The sequence below is a fragment of the Neomonachus schauinslandi genome, chromosome 14, assembly GCF_002201575.2.
Source record: "Neomonachus schauinslandi chromosome 14, ASM220157v2, whole genome shotgun sequence".
NCBI lineage: Eukaryota > Metazoa > Chordata > Mammalia > Carnivora > Phocidae > Neomonachus > Neomonachus schauinslandi.
The window spans coordinates 35,225,731-35,240,657 of NC_058416.1; the positions used below are offsets into that span (position 1 = coordinate 35,225,731).

A 14,927-nucleotide genomic window follows, 5' to 3' on the forward strand; every position below is an offset into this window, starting at 1 on the left:
GGTGAGACTGTGGGGGTCCAGGTATGTACCCAAAGAGGTGGGTCTTGAAGGAGGTGCAGACCCAGGGCAGGCACAGAGATGGGAAGACATTCCCAGAGGAAGAGCGTGTACATGAGGGACAGCTCTGCAGCTGTGTCTCCTGCATGCGTAGGAAAGGAGGAAGGGGACATTTGCTCCAGAAAGCACCAGACAGGTCACCCTTGCTCACCCAGACCATGGGGGACAGGAACTGGGGTGGGGCGGGGAGGAGGGGGCGGATTTGGCCTCAGAACACCTGTGGCCCTCTTTCCTGGGAGGCTGGCGGATGCTCCCTCTCTCCCTCCCTCTCTCTATCCACCCCCAGAGATTCTGCCTTAATTTCTCAGCAGCAGGGACTGTATCTGTTTTTTAAGATTCTCCAGGTGATTTTCAGGTGCAGCCTCGGTGAGAACCACTGAGGGGTGGTGCCCTGAGGATGGGATTTCAGGAACTAGGCAGGTCTACGGGGGAAGATCTGGGGCAGGGAGGGGGTCTTCCCGCACTGAACAGGGAGCCCCTCCTCGACGACCCATTGGTCTGGCTGGTCGGTGTGTTTCCTGCTCCCTTCCCTTCCCCACCCCGTTCCCAGGCCCTCGCTTCCTCTCACTTCCTCCAGGCCAGCCAAGAGCAGGCCCTGAAGGTTCTGATGTTTTATTAAAGTCCAGATCTTCCTATTCTAGGGCCACCTTCCTCTGGCTAATTCTGTAATTCAATTAATGGGAAGCCAAGGCCTGGCTGGGTGGGAGGAGGGAGCACGATGGGAGCCTTCCCTTCCGTGATGATTACACCCCAGGCTTCAGCCCTGCTTGGAGTTGGGCAGGAAATTGTACTTCCTTCACTTCACAATGACAAGGGCCTTTTATCCCCGCACACGGGGGCTTTGTAAATTACTGCCATCTCGTGCAATTAATTCTGCCGGGGCTGTGTTTTTCCCCCACGTGGGAGAGGGCACCCGCCCACCTCCTCGGGAACCAGTGGTGCCCCCTCGCCTCATCATCCTCAGGCTGCCTGGCTGGAGGGGGGTGTCTGCCACCCCCACCTGCACCTCAGCCCAGCAATGCCCTCCTGACACCACCAGCTCTGCCTGCCTCCCCATGGCTGCCTGGATCCTGGGCGGCTCCTGATTAACCTCTCCTGACCACACCGTTCTCCCTTCCCTTCCTTCCCGGCTCCCCGCAGGGCTTCCCACTCTCTCTTCAGTGCCAGGTGGCTCCCCTTCTCCCACCCCCTGGCTCTCTTGGTCTCCCAGTCCACAAATCCCTGAGCTAGAAGCTCAGTCCTCCATTTAGAAGCCCTTGTCTCTGCCCTCACAGAATGGACGGTCTCTTCAGAGACACAAGCCAAGGAACAAATGGGAAGGACAAGTAAATACGAAGGATGAGTGGGAGGAGGTTAAATGTCAGCATGAGGACGAGTGAGTGCAGCCCGGTGTTCAGCGCACATGGTAGAAGAGAAGCAGGGTGTGGGCCACCTCGTGCAGGGAACCCCGGCAGGCAGCTGCTGCTGGAGGCACTGTCATGGGACTTTTCTCAAAATGTGACATCTCTCTGCTCCCATTCCCACCCCAGATGATTTCCAAAGTCCATCCCTGCTCTGCTGGGCTGCAGTTCTGTTCTGCTCAGGTCCATGATTCAGGAGGGATGGGAGACTCAGGGGAGGGGCTGGTGCTGGGGGACCCTCCCTCCAGCACAGTGGGACAGGAAAAATGGGAGCTGAGCGGCAAGGTCATAGCGCCAGAGATAGTCGCTTCTGCACTCCCCACCTTAGATCCCGCCTCAGATTCACTCGGCTGAACGGCTGAACGGGAGAACTGGAAGCCGAGATGGGGAGGCTCTGGGCTCCATCAGTCATGGATTCCATCCCACAAACATCGGGAACTCAGGGCCACAGGACCAAGATGCCATTCACAGCTCGCTGGGTGGAGGGAATCTGCTTCGATTCCTGAGCTCAAAGGAAGATTTGAGACCGGACATAGCTGGACCCTCACATGATAATTTCCCTCATGAATAATTTGCTAGGAAGCTGATGCCCAGTGATCTTTGACTGTCCTCTCAAAATGGGCTGTGGGTCTGGCTCACGCATTCGCACCTCCTCCCTTTTTATCCTATCCTCTTTCAGCAAAGCTTTTTTTCCTTTAAAGTTAATTGTGCAAGTGATACATGAATACATTCTGGTGTCTAACTGTGTCGATCAAACGAAAAAAGGTTAATGTTATGGGAGACATGCCCCACCTTCCCACAGACTCCCTGTTTTCAGCTTGGTGTGACACCTTCTAGACTTTGTGCCATGGTGTAAATACAGATTCAGGTGCACAAGGAACTAATGGACTGTCTTCACTGCATGTACATGGCATATGCTGTTTCATGACTTTGCTTTTCGCATCTGACTGTGGCTTCCCATGCTGGTACATTTAGGACCATTTCATCATTTTAACTGCTGTAGAGTATTCCATGGTTGAAACATAAAACCATCTCTGCACTGAGAGACCTTTCGGTGGTTTTCAATTGTTCTGCCTTTCCGAACAGCCACAGTGGACTCCTGTTCTCTCTGTGAGCACAAGGAAGAGCCCCCTTGTAGGGCCAGGCCAGGGAGGGAATGCTGGGCCACCATCCCCATCCCCAGGGAGAGGTGCTCCCTTCTCAGACCTTCTCAAGGTGCAGAGCCTGGTCTAGCCTCCTCTCCCAGGCCCTGTTGGCTCAGTAAGCAGCTGCTCCGGGACAGAATCCCATTCCTGAAGAGACTGAATAGACTGCGAATTCCCAAGCGGCCTCACAGATGTGTCTCTGGGGACATGTGAGCTCAGCACAGCACGTCACAGAGAGTGAGCAGGGCAGCTTTGGTGACCGCTGAGCTGAGGCCCCCCCTTCCACACCCCTGCAGCTGGAAGCCCCTTCCCCAACTCCACAACTCCGGTGAGGAGCAGCAATGAGCACCAGGAAGTCAAAACTAGTGTTTCTGAGTGGGGTCCTGTGTGCCCCACCCCCCTGCCCTACACAGGAGAGGCCAGTGAGTGCCAGTGGGTGAGGCTTGGGCACTGTCTCCTCCCCTGGCCACTCCAAGTCCCACCTGAGCCTCCACCTCAGGCCCACCATGCTCTGCAGGACCGTGTGATGGCAAACTCTCCTCCCGAAGCCACCCCCTCCCTGCCAGGTTGCCACCCAGGGCTCTGCCCTCCACCAGGGAGCAGATGCAGTCCCTTCCTGCACGCTGGAGTTAGCGGTTAATAGCTGCTTATCCGTATCTGCTTAAAAAAAAAAAAAAGCCCTAGTGAGACACAGTGAGCCGAGCCAAGCCGAGCTGTGGCATGGGACTGGCTCAAGAGAGCACTTGAGAAGGGCCCGGGGGTCTGCCCCAACCGGCGCCTCTGTAAGGCTGGTCCCTCCTGGCAGACGTGCAGAGGGACAGAAGGAGGGACTCTGCCATCTGACCTCCTGACCACAAGAGTGAGTTTTTGTTTAGGCTGTGCTCTGCAATTAGAGAGCTCTCTGCTGAGGTTGTTATTACTCATTGGCTGGTAGGTCCCCCACAAACCTTTGAGGGGGATGGCTCTCCCTTTTTATAGATGAGGATACATGCCCTCCACCTATTGGCCCTGCACAAGTTGCTGGGCAGGATTCAGTGCTCTTGACAAATATGTATTGAGGTCCCGCCCCTGCTGTGGGCATTGAGAACCAAGCAGGAACGGGACAGAAGCAAGTCCCTGACCTCCCTCGGAGGGTGGGGAAACTGCCAATCAAGGAACCAACATGTAATGTTAATAGCTCAGTGGGGTGCCAAAGAGAAGAGTAAACAGGACAAGGGGTCAGAGAGGAGGTGTGTGCTGGGGAGGTGTGCTGTGTGAAAGGAGGTCAGAAAGGGCATCACTAGGTCACATTCAAGCAGAAGCCTGAGGAGAGTGAAGGAGCAAGCACACAGAGCGCGGGGTAAATCAGGGCAGAAGTCCTAAGGCAGAGTGTGTCTAGCAGAGCTGAGAAATAGGAAGGAGGCAAGGGGGTAGGCAAGAGAAAGAACTGAAGGAGGTGAGGTCAAGGGGTGGAGATGTCAGGGACAGTCACATGAGGTCTGGGGGTTCCCTCAAAGATTCTGGTTCACAGCGGCTGTGAGGTCTCAAAAACACCAGCAGAAATTCCTGGAAGCTGGGAAAAAGCAACAGATCCTTTCTCTTTCCTGGGATCCTTTCCTCTTTTGTTATCTGACATCCGGGACCACAACAATGTGGTCATTTTCTCCCTTTCTTCCTCCTCCTCCCCTTCTGGGCCTTCCTCTCATCTCCTCCTACTTCCCCTTTCTTCTCGGACTCCTCCCTGTTCCCTCTTCCTCCTGCCACCTTCCTCCTTCTCCCCTCTCCACACCTGTCCCTGACCTTGTCCCTAGCTGGCTTGCCTGCCTGAAGCAAGACAGTGGCTGCCTCCCAGTTGCAGGCAGGCACAGACAGAGGACAAGGCCAGGAAAGGGACAGGAGGAAAGAGGCCCCCAGAGAGGCAGGCAACAGCACGAGGGAGGACGTCATGGGGGCCTCTGACCGCTATTCATTTCAGTCCCCTGGTGTCTCCATCAATAACCGTCTGCCAAGACCAGGAGGGAGGAGTGAGGAGGGGGGAGAAGGCGGGGTGATCTGGGGTCTGGATGGGGAGGGATGGGATGGAGTGGAAGAGAGGCTTCTTGGCACTTGCACATCCTCCCAGCCTGGGGCAAGAGTTGGAGGTGGGGAAGGCACAGAGCCCACAGGTTGCTGAGAGTTTCTGCCTCATGGGTATCTCTCCCTGCTTCCTTCCTCCTATCTTTCTGTCCCCTTCACACATACATTCCCTTCCATCTCCTCCTGGAAGGTGGGCGGCAGGACCAATTTCTATACTGGAAGAAAAGGAAGGGTTGCCCCCTACATACACACACTGGGTGGTGGAGGAGAAAGGAACTGCCGAGGATGCTGAGAGCACTCTGTTTCCCGGGGAGCAAGAAGCCAGAGAAAGCCTGGTAACAAGGGTTGGTGTAGGCACCACCAGCCTGCAGACCTCACAGGAAGAGGGCCTGGGCCACAGAGCCTAGCACACAGTGGGCACTTGGGAAGTAGTTAACAAATGGCCGTGAGAATGGGTGGTCAAAAAGTGAGGTTGGCTTGGGATGGACTAGAGCAGTCAAGAAGGGCTGTTTGGAGTCAGTGGAACTTGATCAGATTCTTGAAAAATGGTGGGGATTGGAAGATGGGAAAATGCGGTGAGAAGGCATACCGGGTGAGAAGACCGTGAGAACAAAGACGAGGGGCAGTGGAGGGAAAGAAGACCGGGAAACAAGGGAGGTGGCCCGGCTTCAGGGTGCCTTCGGAAAGCTTGAGGGGATGGTTCCCCAGGAGACTCAAGGCTTCTGTTGGCCAAAGTTGGCTTTTTGACTTCCCTTATGGCCTGGGTCTTACAGGCCTCGGAATCCATGCTCAGCCGTAACTTCAGGCAGAGGAAGAAACTGCCAGAAAGACTCTCCCACTAGCAAGAGTGCTCTTTGCTTTGTCACCATGCCTGAAGGGCCAGCATAAAGAGTCCCCCCTTGAGTTAGGTACATTGCTCTGTAAAATCCAGATTCCCTGGTGAGGCATGGTCAGAGTCACTTAAGGGGAAAACTACGCTGGCGTGACCCTGGAGCCCACTGGGTCAGTCCTCTCAGTGCACACATGAGGAGACTGAAGCCGCAGAGGAGATGGGATTTGCCAGGGCCGCCCAGGGAATTAGAGGCAGAGCAAGAGGTCCAGTGTTGAGCATTGGTGGGCTAGATATGCCCAAGAAGCGCTCTGACTGGAGGGGTGTGGAGATATCACTGCACATGGGGCGGCAGGGGACACAGGGACAGCCCCATTCACTTTATTAGTACAGACAGGCCTGGGGTCCTCCCTACAGATGGAGACTCTATTCGGCAGGGGCAGGTCTAGACGGTTCTTCCATCATCCCTGATGGAGCAGCCGGCAGCACTCGGAAGGGGCCAGAACGAGTTCATGGTCCAATGGGACTAGAGGTGCTGGGGGCGAGAGCAGGAAGCTGCCCCTTCCGGGAGGGGCTGGAGCTGAGACCGAACAGCACCCTGGGGGGAGGAAGGGAGGGAAGGAGGGAGGGAGAAGGCCGAGGCACGAGGGCACAGGGACAGGAAGGGACTCGCGGGGAGAGGGGGTGTGGTGGTGGTGGGGGGGGAAGATGCAGGGTGGGGAGACTTCGGCGAGTGAGCAAAACAGAAAAGCAACGCGAGGGACAAAAAGCAGACAGACAGGAAAACGGAGAGGCAAGAAAGCTCCAGGGGAATGCACAGGAGAGAGAGAGAGGTGGGGAGAGGGACCCAGAGCGGGGAGGGGCTGAGACTGGAGGGCCGGCGAGAGGGCGCGTCGGCGGCCCAGGGGCGCCCCACTGACCCTTCTCGGCGCTTGCTTCCCTCCCCAGGCTGCGCTTTCCTCACCTACTGCGAGCGTGAGTCAGCGCTGAAGGCCCAGAGCGCGCTACACGAGCAGAAGACTCTGCCCGGGGTAAGTGGCGCCCGCCGAGGCGCGAGCGACGGAAGCGCCGACAGGGGGCGACTTCGGGAGGCCCGGCGGCGACGCGGCCGGCGGGGGGATCGCGGGCCCGGGCGCGTGCCTGCCTCCGCTCGGGAGCTCGCGCGCCGCCCCCCGCGCCCCCAGAAGCCCCGAGGCTGGGGGCCCGGACGAGTGCGCGTGGGCGCCGGGCTCCGAGCTCGCCCCGCGGCCTCCGCACTGCGCCGTCCAGGCCCGACGGAATCCCGGGCGGGGGGCGAACTCGGCGGCGGCCGCAGAGTTCGGGCGAGGCTCCTCCCCTGGCCCTCGGGACGCCTCCGATCGGGTCCCCGTTCCGCGCTCTGCCCGCGCGGGCAGCAGAGGCGGGGACGCAGGGTGTCCTGTGTCCCTGGCGCCCGGAGCTGCCTCCGCCGGCCCCACGGGGTCTCGGGTGGCCGGGCCGCCCGAGCGCCCGCCGATCGACGTCGGACACCGACTGTTCCTGGGGCGGGGGTGGGGGCCGGAGCGGGAGGGGCGCCTCCTCGCCCAGGCTCGGCGCCGCAAGTGAGATCACCGCGGTTTATTTAAGGAGCCAGCCCTCGTCTTTGATAAACTATTGCGCCTCAGCCCTGGTTTATAGCTTCTGTGCGGGGGAGAAGAGAATTATTTATGGCCCCCCTAACTGGGTGTGATATCAGCCATGGCTATTATCGAGGCTAGTTCATCACCATAAAATAAGAAGTGTTCCTCGGGTCAAGGGTCTGCGCGGTCTCTCCTGTGGGTTCACAGAGATTGGAGGGGGGGGGTAGATATACGGCTCACCGAGTATCTAAAGATAAATTTATGGAAAGATGTGTTTGTGGGCATTATTTAAAGAATTTACAAATATACCGTGGTTAAGCTTATACAATGGACACTGCAGGGGAGCACGTGTATTCTGTATGTATGCTCACCAGTGTTTACACATGCATGTTTACATTCTTACCGAGCAAACCCGTATGTAAACACACGTTTCCATTTCTGCCCCACAGCGGGAAAGGTTAACCAGGTAGACAGAAAATGCAGCCCTGGGTCGGGGCAGCCTTCCTTTGCATCAAAGATCCTTCTTTACCCATTTAGGGGAGGGGAGGGCCTTCCTTCCATTAAGACAGCCTTTGTATTGTATTTTGGTACTTGTGATTGCAAAGCACGGGGCTGAGTCATCTTAATAACATACCCGCGGATGCAAATGTATGGAAATCGTGCACCACACAGGTTTTTGTATGGAGCCCGGCTCTGGCACGGTGGCCATTCCCCAGTTGGTTTTTTAGTAGCGCGGCTACACGCACATATATTATAGTAATTACTTTCTGGGTGCCCTCTGTAAGATGGCAGAAATATGCTCCACATCGCCCCATGTTATGTGTGAAGCATAAAGCCATATTGTAAGATAATCAAAGGCTTCTGAGAAAGGTTTGTGCTGATTAATAAAGTGTTTATGGTACTTTGTTTTGGGGAAGATTGTGATAGATATTTTAGAGCCACCCAAATGGAATAGAAAATACCACATTGTTTTGGGAGGCCCTTCATCAGCCCGAGAGAGATTGCTGGGGAGTTTCGTGATGGCTAAAAGCTGGGAATTAGATAGGGAAACAGAAAGAGAAGGTGGGAGGGAGAGATTCAGGATTTTGAAGGGGGAGAGACCAGGGACTGGGAGAATTTCAGTAGCAAGTGTGGATTGTTCAGGATCTAACATTAACTTGTGGTTGTTTATTTTACATATAATAGAATAGCTAAATGATGGAGTGTATTAGTTCTTTAATAATTTATAGAAATACTTTGATGTTGCAGTAATTACATTAAAGGTCACATATCAAAGGTAATTTGGTTGAGCAGCTGTGATGGTTTCTCAGAAGCAATCAATACCACTGTCCGTGGTGCTGATTTCACCAAGGGGCCTGCCAGATTAAAGCAGGCTTATTACCAGGCAGAAAGGCCCAGGGGAAATCAGGAGCACACTGGAGCGGCGCGCCAGCCCCCCTTCCACCGATAATTAACACTGTTCCCCATAATCTGTGCTAATCCTTCATACTGGGAGATCCAGTGGCATTTTTCTGAAATCACAAAGACAAGTTGGGCAAGTTTGGGAGAAAGGACAAAAAGAAACATGAATGTATGTTGGGAGATGGGAGGGGTGAGGAGAAGCCAATGGTGGGGTTAAAACATAGCCTGGAGTCCCCTTGCAGTGCCTGGAATGCCTGCTCTTTCTTCAAAGGCCTCACAGGGAGACTCGTGGCCTCAAAGACCTCATCACAATTCTCAGGGAAGGCACAGCCTACAGGGGGAGGGACAGAGAGAAAAGACAAGATTGAAGCTCAAACTTCCCAGGGCATATTGTCTCCACACAAACCCACATGGAAACAAATAAAAAACAAAATGACCAAATAAAATTATGCTTTAAAGTGGATTCCAGAAAGCAGAACTTGTGTTATTATTGTTGGTTGGTTCTCTCCTTTGAGATCAGAGAAAGCGTGATGCTGGCAAATGCAGGGACAGGACCAAGCAAAATGCTGTCACCCAACCAAATAATGGGTATTTCCACCAGCTGAGACTGTGCTCCTGGTCACCTGTTTGGTGGGGGAGGGGCAGAGAAAGACCTCTTCTTGTTTGGGGTGACCACATTAGGTACCCCAGTGAGCGCACTGTGTGTCTGACTAAGGAGAAAGCAATTGAAAAAAAGCACCTAGAAAACTGGTAACCTCAGCAATTTAGGCACTTTTCCAGACTTCAAAATCCATTAGAATCAATCCATTAAAACCAGCCCTCCACTTTCTCACTGGAAAGAAAAAGAGGGGAGAAAATAGTGCAGGCAACCCATTCTGTTTCCCAGCAAGTTCCAGAGCTCACCTGTCGGCAGCAAGGAAAACAGTACCATTGTTGACGCACACACACACACATCACCATCACCAAAAACAACAAAACAACAGAGGCAGAACTAGAGATGACCCTCAATATAGGTCCTCATTTGGGGACTGAGAAGGGAACTGACTTTTCTCTAGGGGTAAGTGAAAGCTCAGAAAACACTCCACAATGGCTATTCTTACAAGTCAGAGGTCAGTATCCCCGGGTACCAGCCTAACCAAAGTCCTTGGGATGGTTGATGGAATCATTCCTGGACCAGTGTCACAAATGGATTATTGTTTTTGAGTTCGGCATGACTTGGTTAGAATGAGATTACTAAACCACAAAAGCTCATCAGGGTCCTTTTGAGCAGTATCTTCTGCCACGATCTAGGTAGAGTGATTCCACTTTTCTAAACTCTCCATCTCTGTCTTCCTCACACTCTTGATCTCTCTTCTTGGCCCCCTGCCCCTCTTCAGCCCACCCTCTTCCATATCCAAGATTTGTTTCCCTATTTGTAGGGTACAGTCAACATGGGACAGTTTCTCAATCCATCAACAAGCATTTCCTGAGTGTGTGCCGGGCACTGTGCTAGGCATCCTGGCAGATAACAGTGTTTAGAAAAACTCATCCCTACCCCTCTTGGAGGTTTTCATTAAGTTAGAGACAGAAGCCACACATATGCACAGAAATATCAACACTACAAGACAACAGGTTATTACAAAATGGGTAGTGTGGACCGCTGCTCAATAATAACAACTAATATTTATTAAGCACTTACTATCCAATGGGCATGAAGCAAGCATGTTACCTCCATTACCTCATTTTATCTTCACAGCTACCCTATGAGGAAGTTATCAGGATTATCCCCCACACATGGAGAGACCCAGGCTTAGATTAAGCAATTTGTCCAAAGTCACACAATTAACAAATGACCAAGCCAGGACCAATGCCAGGATGCCCATCTCTCTTTTTTAGCACTACCAGTTGCTTTCGGGGGGACCCAGATGACTACGGGTATAGGAGTTGCTCAAGGGTTTTGTTCAGGATATGGGCAGGCTGGGAATAGAGAGTTGGGAGGAAGACAGGTATGTGAGATGAGCGCAATGGTCTGAGAATCAGCCTGGACACAAGGCATGCATGACAGGTCAGGAACTGTGAGCTGGGCTGGAGAGGTCCACTTGGAGACTTCCCTGGGGCCTAAGTGTGCACAGGGGACCTCTTGGAAGAATGCTGTTCCTTAAAATAGGCCCCTGCTACTTAGTCCCAGCTCCCGTGCCTTTGGGACTTTGCAGGCAATTGTCTTCCAGGAAGACCCCATCTGTTTCCGAAGTTAGAAATGTAGGGCCTCTGGGGAGAGACTCGATTAGGAAAACCAGACAACATGGCCAGAAGTGGCCAGCACTTTGCTCCTCTGACAGCAGAAAGGGCTCCTCACCAGGGCTGCTAAAGGGGAAGAGCTAGGTTCAGTTAGCAGAAGGCCTGTGGAAGCAGCCAGAAGAGGGAGTAGACAGGGAAGAGGGGAGGAGAGGGAGCTGGCCAGGGGAGGAGGGGGTGGGGAGAGTGGGAGCTGTATCTGCTTGGTAAACATTAAAGTTCCAATTCACTAGTTAAAGATTGGCTTTTGTGCCCTCACTCCGGCAACTCGAGAATACAAAGCAAACCAACACACTCCTCTCTGTCTGTCTCCTCGGCCTTGGGTTCAGCCCAGCAGACATGCAACATCACTGCCATCACGCCTCCAGACGCAGGTCCCTGCAACTCAGGACCAGTCATTTCTATGGAAATTCAATGTGACCTTCTTTGAGTGTACCAGGAAAGATGTTAAAATGGAAAATTAAAGAACAAAACAAAACAACCCTAATTGGATTTCTAGCCGCACCTCCCTGCCGCAGCCTCCAGATGCCTCCTCTGTCCATCTTTCCTTTTCCCCGAGTCCCATCTTGCCTTCCATTCTTTCTCTTTCTCCCTTTTCTCTTTATGCATGTTTCCTCCTCCTTTCTCTCCCTTCTGGTCATTTTTCTCTTCCCTTTTTCCCCTTTCGTTTCTCACCCTTTCTTCATTTATCCTTCTCCCTTGCCTCTTCTGGCTCTCCCCTCTCCGCCTCCCTCCCTCATGCCCTCTTCGTTCTCCCTCTGTCCACCCTACCTCCACCTTGACACCCTCGGAGACTCTAGTGGGACCTGCACCAGATTTCCTGGGACTTCCCTGATGAGGCCCATCTCCCTCCTGACAACCGTGCTATGGAAGGATCCATCCAATTTTATGTACAACTGTAAAGATGAATGATAAGTAGAAAGGATGCAGGCAAGAACAAGATGAATAAATTATAAAGGGCAAATGATGACAAACCAGGGGTCCCCAGAGACAGTGATATGATAACAGAAACTAAAGACGAATTTATGATGGATGTAGTTAGCATGTACAGAGGCTGTTAATTCTTCAGGGTGGTTTTACAATTTCTAGTGATTGGCGCAATCAAAGTGTTTCATTTTAGAGAAACGATGTATTTCCACTTGTCTGTACTCTGGGCCCAGTGTTGGTGTTTTTCTCTATGCAGTGAGCCTGGGTCCTGTCAGCACGTGCGTCTTCTGCCCCAACCCCTGCCACCTTTATGTGTCTCTGCTCCCGGTGGTGGGGTCACAAGCCAGATCCCTGCACACCTCCAGCTCCCTGGTCCTGCTGTCCTTCTTACTGAGTATATTAGCTTGGGGGCTGCTATAACAAAGTACCACAAACTGGGAAGCTTACACAACAGAAATTATTGTCTTACAGTTCTAGGGCTAGAAGTGCAAGATCAAGTTGTGGGCAAGGTTGATTCCTACTGAGGGCTATGAGGGAGAATCTGTTCCAGGCCTCTCTCCTCAATTCTGGGAGCCTTAGGTGTTCCCTTGCTTGTAGATAGTGCTCTTCTATGGTCATCTTCCCTTTATGCACATCTGTGTCATCTTCCCTTTATGCACATCTGTGTCCAAATTTCCCCTTTGATAAGGACACCAGTCATATGGCCTCATCTTAAACTTGATTACTTCTGCAAAGACCCTATTTCAAATAAGGTCACATTCATGGGTACTGGGTGAGGGTTAGGACTTCAACATCTTTTGGGGGCAAACACAGTTCAACCCATAACCCTGAGAAATGGGCAACCCTATGGCTCTTCCATGGCAGGGAGGAAAAGTCTTCAAAAGTGTTTGAGTCATGGTGGGGAGTGGGGGGAGGAAGGGTCCCATCAGTCCTTGCTCTGCATCTCGCCCTGGCCTCAATTTTTTCTTTCTCTCTTGGGGAAATGAATGACAGATCTTCCCTTTTTGCCCATATTTCCTAAAAGGAACTATTCGTCTGTCCCTTTACAGCATTGGCTCTTAACGGACAGCAATTTTGCCCCTCAGGGGACATTTGACTTTGTCTGGAGACTCTACTGGCATCTAGAAGGTAGCGGCCAGGAAGCTACTAAACATCTTACAATGCACAGGACAGCCCACAACAAAGAATTATCTGGCCCCAAATGTCAGTAGTGCCAAGGGACCACAAGGGACCCTAGGCTTTGTGTTAGGGCCAAGGGTGGGTGGAAAACACACAATGAGGCCTTGAGAGGGAGCAGAGGGAGAGGGAGAGAGAGAATCTCAGGCCGACTTCACCACTGAGCCCAAAGGGACTCGATCTCACCACCCTGAGACCAAGACCTGAGCCAAAATCAAGAGTCGGATGCTTAACTGACAGAGCCACCGGGATGCCCCAAGCTTTCCTCTCTTTTGTTCACTGGTTCTCTTCACTTGGGGGACAAGCTCAGGGGTCCTTAGAGTATCAGAGGTGGGAGAGCTTGTTAAGGGGCGAAAGCTCAGTGGGAGTACTGGGCAGCAGAACAGGGCAAAGCTCATCTCTAGGCGGAAGGCTGGCTGTTCACATACACTTGTGTATGTGCAGGCCACATGTGGCTCTGCATCTGACAGTGTCACCAGTGATCTCCCGTCATGGAATCTGTGATCTGAGTGAAAGGGGTTGCAGGTTTCCTTGTGGTGGCATCTGCAGCCCACCCACGGGTGGGGTTTCTCCAGCTCTTCCCTCTGCAGGATCCCCATCCTGCCAGGAGGCAGATCTGGCAGCTTCTCAGACGGTGCCACAGATAGGAGGGCTGGGGCTGAGAGCACATCATGCAGAGGGGAACACCAGAGTTCCCAGAGGGAGGTCAGCAAGGCCTTAGATCCAGAGAGCAAGTGCCAGACAGGCACCTTCTGTTCTTGCCTCTTCTCTTCCACCCCAGGCCGTGGCCCCAGTCCGTCTCCCTTGCTTCTACCCAGAGACTCTTCACTCCCCTTCGCACAGAGACATCTCCAAGTCCTCCCGCCCAGGCCTTTGCCTCCCCTACACTGCCCACACTGGCCTGGGTGGGAAGGTGTCCCCATGTTTCTGGCAAGTGACTCTTAACTCCAATAAGGAGTCATTACCAAATGGTGGGTTGCCACGTCCCAGCAAAGATGGGCAACCCTGGGTGATGATGGCAGAAAGCAGTGTGGTTCCTTATTCTTCAATTATTCGTGAAAATACTTGTTGTAAAGAGAAAAGGGCTGAACTTCAGGGGGATGAGTTTTCTCAGGGCCCCAGTTCATTATGGTACCAGTTTGGACCATATGTCCTGTTGATCAAAGGCATTTGCAGTGTTCTCAACCAGACCACCAGGGGGCACCAGGCAAGGGCTGCCTCCTCCAATGGCTGAGTGGGTACAAAGCGTGTGGGCCTGGTGTGCCCAACTCTGTGTTCAGCGCAGAAGAGGCAACGTGATGCCAAACACTCCACTCCACCCACTTATAGCACTTACAGCCTGTAGGGACAACACCAATCAGCTGGATGACTTGGGACAAGCCACCTGACCTTCCTGGACCTCTTTATTAATTCTATAATGAAAATCGTATGTGTAAGACCTTTATATGCTATGGATTGCTATAAATAATCCAAGTGTTATTATGAATAACAAAACAATGATGTGAGTGTGAATGACCACAGGGTCCATTGCTACAGTAAAATCTGTTGACTCCTAATTCATATGTGAAATAGTCACAGGCAATAAAAATATAAAATGGTCAAATGTGTAGTTTGGACCATATGTCCTGTTACATTTCAGAAGAGCAAGGTGGGACACCTGGGTGACTCAGTCATTAAGCGTCTGCCTTTGACTGAGGTCATGATCCCGGGGTCCTGGGATGGAGCCCCGCGTCAGGCTCCCTGCTCGGTGGGGAGTCTGCTTCTCCCTCTCCCTCTTCCCCTCCTCCTGCTCATGTTCTCTCTCTCAAATAAATAAATGAAACCTTTAAAAAAAAAAAAAAAAGAGCAAATGACCAGAAAGGGCTCCACGGAGGGGAGATAGAATCCAGGTGTGTGTAAGGGAGGAGAATCAGAAAGGCAGTAAGGAGGGAAGTCTTTGGGGAGCCAGGAGTCTGAATTTTCCTTCTGAGTTAGGGATGAGATCTTCCTCACACTGCTGCTCTCCAGAACCTCCAGCCCGTACAGCCTGCAGGCCCCAGTCACAGGCAGATGAGTCACCCTGGTA

At 52.7% G+C, this 14,927-nt stretch overlaps 1 protein-coding gene across 50 annotated transcripts in view; it reads left to right on the plus strand.

Annotated features, from left to right (window-relative positions):
* Positions 1–14,927, plus strand: part of CELF4 (CUGBP Elav-like family member 4) — a 289,968-nt gene that overhangs the window by 69,479 nt on the left and 205,562 nt on the right. For all 50 annotated transcript variants that reach the window (XM_021686319.1, XM_044920955.1, XM_044920957.1 and 47 more), the window contains exon 2: positions 6,435–6,517. In XM_021686319.1, coding sequence (XP_021541994.1) covers positions 6,435–6,517 — 83 coding nt within the window. The remainder of the gene's footprint in view (positions 1–6,434; positions 6,518–14,927) is intronic.